We start from the raw sequence: 6998 nt of genomic DNA on the forward strand, positions 1-6998 counted from the left end.
CTTGTGCACCTGAATATTCCTTGCTAGGTGTAGAACTGTACATTTGTCCCTATTGAGATTTTATCTATTGTGCAGAGGATGGCAACCATGATGATCAAGGGTCTGGAAGCCAAGCCTAATGAGCAACATTTGAAGATGAGTAGTCTGGAAAAGAGGAGACTGTTAGGAGACACAATAGCCCTTTTCAAATATCCTATGGGCTGTCACATGGAAGATGGAGCAAGCTTGTTTTCTCCTGCTCTGGAGGAGATATTTTATTAATCGAATTTATATACCGCCCATTATATACCCATGAACAAATGGCTTCAGGTTACAAGAAAGGAAATTCTGACTAAACATCAGAAAGAACTTTCTGACAGTAAGCACTAATCAACAGTGGAATGGTGTCCCTCAGGAGGTTGTGTATTCTCCTCCTCTGGAGGTTTTTAAGCAGAGGTTGGATGGCCATCTGTCATGGATGCTTTAGTTGACATTCCTGTGTTGCAGGGGGTTGAACTAGATGACCCTTGGACTCCCTTCCAACTCTATGATTCTTTATTAGCCTCCCAAGTTTGATGTCAGATTTGATGAGCACCCCCTCTATTCCTTAATTCAAGTCATTTATACAGATATCGAACAACACTGGGCCCTGGAAAAAATCCTGTGGCACCCCATTGGTCACTTTTCAGGATGATGAGGAACTGTTGGTGAACATTCTTTTGGTCAGTCAACCAGCTACAAATCCACCCTAACAGTAACATTGTCTAACCCAGATTTCAACATTAATGTCTTGCTGTTTTAAAGTCCAAATTGGCAGTGGAATTTGTGGGGGTTTTTTTAAGTCTGGTAATAAAGCAAGTAAAATTACAGTACAATATACCCTCACTACCCGGCAAGGGAGTTCCAGGTTTGAAACCCCAGATATCACTCTTGTAATATGTATAAGCCACATAAAGTGCAGTCAGGTACACATGTAAGTTTGGCAACACCTTTAATAAGTGTACAGTTTTGCTGCGCCCACAGTTCAATCATCTGATGCTGACAGGAGCCCAACTCTGCCAAAAATCTATCAAGGCACAAATGGCTCCCTTTCCACTTCAAGGAAAGAGTCAGAGCTGAGCAAAACTCTCTGATCTCACCTAGTTTCATGAGGTGCTGCTTGCTATAAATGTTTCCTTTCAGGTATCAGCACCCTTTGCCTTTTTGGTTTCAGAAACAAATATAGCATCCTCTCCAACTAGTAACTGGTTGCAAACTCCCCCATGTTAGTTTAAAACATGTCAGAAGGAAAGCCTTTGGAGAAAGGCCACAGCCCAATGATGGAGCAGCTGCTTTGCATGCAGAAGGTCACAGGTTCAAACCACAGCAGCACCTTCAGCTAAAATGATCCAGTAGTGGACAATGAAAACAACCAATTTCTCTGGCAGAGACCCTCCTAAGAGTTGCAGCCAGCAAAAGTAAATGTGCCAAGCTATTTTTGGCAGCTGCCTATATATCTTCCCAGCAGGGGGCACTGCGGCCCTATCTGGTTTTGGGTCTCCGCACACACCCTACTCCAATTCCCCTTTCCTAGCTGTCTTCCCAATTGCTGTGGGGGACTGAAGGGGAAAGACTAAAGCAATTTCTTATCACCTGAGCAAAGAACAGAACTATGCTGTGACAGAACTGTCACAGGAATTTGGGTGAGGTGGAAAGAGCAAATAAGAGCCAGAAAGGCGTTAGTTCCAAATAGTTATAAAGTGGTCAGATCTTTAATAAAAACATTTGAAGGCACAGCCTATCAGTGTCCGCTTGGGAAGAAGGGGAAACGGGAGGAGAGAAGCCACCATCTCTTCATTCTAAAAAGCTGCCTCCTGTGAAGCCGAGCCTGCCAGCGTCCATCTCTGCAGGGAAGGGCATCTCACTCAGCTGCTGGCCCTCAGCCCAAGAAGCGCAGGCCAGCCATCCCTGAGAAACCCAGCAGCACAGCAAGGACTTTGAGCAGGCGCCTGGCAGGATCGTTCAGCTCCTGAGGCAAGATTTCCAGGAAGGTGATGTACATGAAGGTCCCGGCGGCCACGCCTTCCAGCACACTCCGGGTCATGGTGGGACTGCCGCCTGCATCAGGGTTCTGCATCACAGCCATGCCCAGCCCGACACCCAGAGGGGACATCAACGCAAAGGTGATGATGGAGGCTGCCAGCCAGCGCAGGGGGAGGCGGCTCTGGAGCAGCAGCAGGGCCAAGCTGGCAGCGATGATGGTCTTGTGGAGGAGAATGGCCACAGCCAGCTGGAGGACCTTTGATTCTGTGTCCTGCAGGCCCACCGCCAGGCCCTCAAACACTGAGTGGAAGGAGAGCGAGAGGGTCAGCACCAGGGAGCGGAAGGACGAGGGTGCTTTGGTGTCCCCCATGTGGCAGTGGGGGGTCCCCGCCTCCAAGCGCTGCTGCTGTTGCTGCTCAGCCAGGCTGCCTTCTTCGGAGTGTGAAGGAGAGGGGCAAGGCAAGAGGGGCAGGGAGGCCTCATCCCCCTGCCGCTCGCTACAGGCCAGGATGATGTGCTCTAGGACCAGGACCAACAGGAAGCCCAGCGCCAGGACCAGTTCGGGCACCGGGAAGTCCAGCTGTGGGGCAGGGAAGAAAAGGGAGGCACCATCAGGTTAGTAGAGAAACTGTTCCCCCGAGGCCCCGACTCCCACCTAAGGGCATCTCCCCTGGAGCCAGGAGGGCCAAACCACCAAAGGAGCTCCAGAGCCTCTGGGCTCCTGATAATTCTTCCCCAGGGCTGCAACAATCCCTATCTTGGGAATTAAACAGGTTTCAGTAAAAGGAAGGCTTGGCTATTGCTTTCAGAAGGTTACAGTGCAGCCCTGGTGTGCTTAATATGGAGGGAAGGTCAGCAGCCCATTTGAAGATCTCCTAACCTTTCCCACAGGGCAAAGGGCAAATCTGAAAGCAACTCAGGCCTTTGTCCAGTCAACATCTCCCGGCCTCTTCCCTCCTCCTCCGAGCACAGGAGCGTGTGAGTCAGCTCAGCCCCATCACATGCTGTCTCGCAAAAGCTGGGCGGGCAGGGCCAGCGGGACTCCGGCGTCCAGCAGCGCCAGCAAGATGTTCGCTGGAGCCCCCCTCCCCACTTTTTGTTCGGGGGCTGCAGCCCGTGATGCGTCTCCAACCCTCCGGGCCCGGTCACAGTGTCCTGATCCCCCGCCCTTCACCACTCGGTACCGGGGGGATCTGTTGGCTCAGGTCCTCGCGCAGGTCGGCCAGCGAGTCCGGCACGATGTCCAGCAGGCAAGCGGACAGGAAGACGCCACCGGCTGCGCAGCTCAGGACGCCCCGCCAGCGCGCAAAGAAGCCTGCAGAGGGAGAAAGAAAAGCGGGCGCTGAGAGGGAGAGGAGCCGGGCCGCGACCCCCTCCCAGCTCTGCCCTGCTCTCGCCCTCACTCACCGGTCCCGGCAGCTCCCCGGAGGCTGAGAAGGACGGCAGGCAGGAGGCCGCAGAGAAGCGGCAGTACCGCCAACCCCAGCAGGCAGCCCAGCTTCAGAACCTGCAGCGAGCCCATGGCGCAGCCTGGACCACGCGCCCCGCCCCGCCTGCGCCGAGGGGCATTTAAACCTTCGCGCCACGTGACGGGTACCGCCCATTGGAGGGCGCCGATTGGCCAGCTGCCGCCTCAGGGGCGGGGCTCGCGCCCACGTGCACCAGGGTAAGGCTGGGAGCGTGGCTGCGGGCTCACTTCTCAGCGGCTTTATCTCCACCCGAGGGGGAAATTATGACTGGGGAGGGAACCGCCCGTGGACTTTGACCCCGAGAGCAGAGGCTCTCCTCTGGCCCCTTGGCACCCGCTGGCCAGGACTATGGACAAGAGCAGTAGCTGCGGAGGAGGGCGGAGGCAAGGGGGCGTCATTTGGTTCTGTAGCCTCTGCTACTAGAGGCCCCCATGGAAGGGAGCCCGCAGGCAGGGCCAGAACAGCCCCCTCCCCTCCTGCCCTTGCTGGCCAGGCCATCTAAGAGCATAAGGAGAGCCTGGTGGATCAGACCCGTGGACCATCTAGTCAGCATTCATTCTGTCCTCACAGTGGCTGACTAGATTCCCCCAATGGGAAAACGGCAAGCAGGATCCTAGCACCCGAGCAAATCTCCCCTCCTGCAGTTTCCAGCAGTTTCTGCCTTCAGCTATGGAGGCAGAGTGTAGCGAGCCATCAATCACCGTGAGTTTATCTAATGTTCCTTGAAAGCCAGCCAAGTTGGTATCCATCACTGCCACTCCTATCGGAGTGAATTCCACAGCTGTGTGAAGAAGGACTTCCTTTGTCTTGAATCTTCCATGTGCTTCCTTGGGGGTTGGTGAGAGTTGCCTTGAGCTGAGTCAATTTGACCTTTAAGCCCAGCCTTGACTGCTGGCAAGGCCAAAGAGCCTCTTCCAGAGTGTGCAATGGACTGCAGCATGAGTCATGGAAGGCTCTCAGAAAATCTGACTGGGTGGGCTGTAGGGCCATTGGAAGCTTCAGTGCAAGGCGGTGGCGGTGTGGCCACGTGACTTTGGAACCCTCAGAAGTAGATGACGGCTGTTTGGCTATCTGTTCTGCTTGGGTGTGGACTCCATTTAGAGAAGGGAGTTCTTAATGCATCCTATGGCACTTCTTTTCCAGAAGAGAGGTCTGCCAGGCCTACTTTGTGGGAGCCTTTGTGGTGATGGTGAAAACTTCCCCTTTTGTACACTGGAATTTACTCTGTTGCATCTATTAGTTTTTAGACTTTAGACACAACCCTACTGACAGTTTGTGAACTACAGTGGTACCTCAGGTTACAAACACTTCAGGTTACAAATGCTTCAGGTAACAGACTTAGCTAACCCAGAAATAGTACCTCGGGTTAAGAACTTTGCTTCAGGATGAGAACAGAAATTGAGCGTCATCGCGGCAGCGGGAGGCCCCATTAGCTAAAGTGGTGCTTAAGAACAGTTTCATGTTAAGAACGGACCTCCGGAACGAATTAAGTTCTTAACCAGAGTTACCACTGTACAGCAAAGGCACCTCTGTGTTAGTGCAACTTAAGATACATCTCTACCGCTTCATACAGAGACAGGAAACTTGTGGCCCTGCAGATGTTGCTAGACTCCAGCTCCCATCACCCCTGATCATTGGACATTCTAGCTTGAGCTGTTGGGAGTTAAACTGGAGGGTCTCAGGTGTCCCAAACAAGCTATGCCACTACAATGCTACAGTGCAACTCTGCTGATACAAAATCCTATGCCACTTAAATCTCCATTCAGGTTTCCCACATCAAAGTAGGTGGCATATGTTAAAAGGCACCCGTTGAGCAGAGTGGTGTATCAGTCTGGAGTTGGAGTCAGAGATCCTTTCCTATTTGTGCAGCAGAGTAGCTGCCATCTTCAACCTCCTAGAGCTGCCCCTTCAGCTCCAAAGGGGAGCTTCTCAGCCACTGTGTGCTCCAAAGTCAAGGGCAGAGGAACACTGAAAATACATGTCAGACTTCCATTTCAAGAGAACAAGTTGTAAGTTCTGTTATGTACAAAGGAACTTCACAGGTTGTTGTTGTTGTTTAGTCGTTTAGTCGTGTCCGACTCTTCGTGACCCCATGGACCAGAGCACGCCAGGCACTCCTGTCTTGCACTGCCTCCCGCAGTTTGGTCAAACTCATGTTCGTAGCTTCGAGAACACTGTCCAACCATCTTGTCCTCTGTCGTCCCCTTCTCCTAGTGCCCTCAATCTTTCCCAACATCAGGGTCTTTTCCAAGGATTCTTCTCTTCTCATGAGGTGGCCAAAGTATTGGAGCCTCAGCTTCACGATCTGTCCTTCCAGGGAGCACTCAGGGCTGATTTCCTTAAGAATGGATAGGTTTGATCTTCTTGCAGTCCATGGGACTCTCAAGAGTCTCCTCCAGCACCATAATTCAAAAGCACCATAAGGTAGCACAGGTAGCACAACTTAAAACACACCAAAGGAATGTATTGAAATACTTCAAGGCATTTGCCCATGTACGTGCACAGAAAACAGTAGATTTATCTGGGAAGCAACACAAGGAAATCTGCACTGGTTGTTCTAATTCCTCATTATTGCATACTCATAGGATTATTTTCTAATCTTAGAAGGGGCATGACTGTCATGATCATGAAGGGACCCTGCACTTCTGAAATTGGCACCCCACACTGATTGAACACAACAGAAAGTAAACACAACTAAGTACTGGACCCACCTCTCCCCACTCCATGCCCAGGCCATCACAATAGACAAACTCTGCATCCAATCACAGGGCACCAACTGTGTTATATAACCCCCCCTCCAGCCCACTACTCAGAGGGCAGGGCATGTGGCAATCACCTGAGTCAGTTTTTAAGATCATCTGAAGAGACCTGCTGGCTGCTCTTTGAGGGGCATATTGCTGACACCATGGAAACAGGCTTTCTCCATGATAACCCCCACTGCCCAGGCAACTCGTGAGGTGGAGAATTGGAGACAGCAATGACCCTTAAATGCTTCTTAAAAACATGTATGTTTACTCGTTTTCCCAGATTCCAACTCTTCAAATTCTTTGCCTTGCACACTGATTGGTTTTGTAGAATACATATTTTTTTCCTGGGTTTTTAAGGACTCTCTTTGAATGCTGTAGTTTGTATTTTTATGGTTTTCAAATGTAAGCTGCTTAGATTTGTCCTACTAAGCAGTATACAATATTTATAACATAAATAATGGAGATGGGGTATTTTTTTTCCAGAAAGTGGCACACTTTACCCAAGGTGCTTGAGGGCATTGCTGATTTGGATTCCTGGCATTTGGAGCAGCTTCCTCTAAAGCTAGGCAGAGTAGAAAGGGTGGGCATGTCCTTAGGGGCATGGACATAACCAGGATTTATGTTGCGGGGGCAGGCTTCATTGGGGGGGGGGAGCGAATCTCAGTTAAGTATTTTTATTGATGTACTTAATTTAGGGGGCCATCTTACCCCTGCCCCCCTTGGTTATGCCCATGCTCAAGGGGTCTGGGACTTTCTACAGAGCTGAGCTGCCTTCCAAAGG

At 51.2% G+C, this 6998-nt stretch overlaps 1 protein-coding gene across 1 annotated transcript; it reads right to left on the minus strand.

Annotated features, from left to right (window-relative positions):
• Positions 1 to 1468: 1468 nt before the first annotated feature.
• Positions 1469 to 3527, minus strand: LOC118093016 (zinc transporter ZIP1-like). The gene is made up of 3 exons (XM_035131731.2): positions 3409 to 3527; positions 3186 to 3316; positions 1469 to 2581 (listed from the first exon to the last, which is right to left on the minus strand). Exons 1-3 carry the CDS (start codon positions 3521 to 3523, stop codon positions 1898 to 1900), a joined length of 930 nt encoding a protein of 309 aa, XP_034987622.1. The 5' UTR covers positions 3524 to 3527; the 3' UTR covers positions 1469 to 1897.
• Positions 3528 to 6998: the final 3471 nt, after the last annotated feature.

The sequence above is a fragment of the Zootoca vivipara genome, chromosome 14, assembly GCF_963506605.1.
Source record: "Zootoca vivipara chromosome 14, rZooViv1.1, whole genome shotgun sequence".
Taxonomy (NCBI): Eukaryota; Metazoa; Chordata; class Lepidosauria; order Squamata; family Lacertidae; genus Zootoca; species Zootoca vivipara.

Excerpts from the sequence above, each read along its gene's own strand:
- LOC118093016 (XM_035131731.2), bottom strand. The coding sequence starts at position 3,523 with ATGGGCTCGCTGCAGGTTCTGAAGCTGGGCTGCCTGCTGGGGTTGGCG. Across the intron at positions 3,317-3,408 it reads CCGGGGAGCTGCCGGGACCG|GCTTCTTTGCGCGCTGGCGG; the intron begins GTGAGTGAGGGC and ends CTCCCTCTGCAG. Across the intron at positions 2,582-3,185 it reads TGAGCCAACAGATCCCCCCG|CTGGACTTCCCGGTGCCCGA; the intron begins GTACCGAGTGGT and ends CCTGCCCCACAG.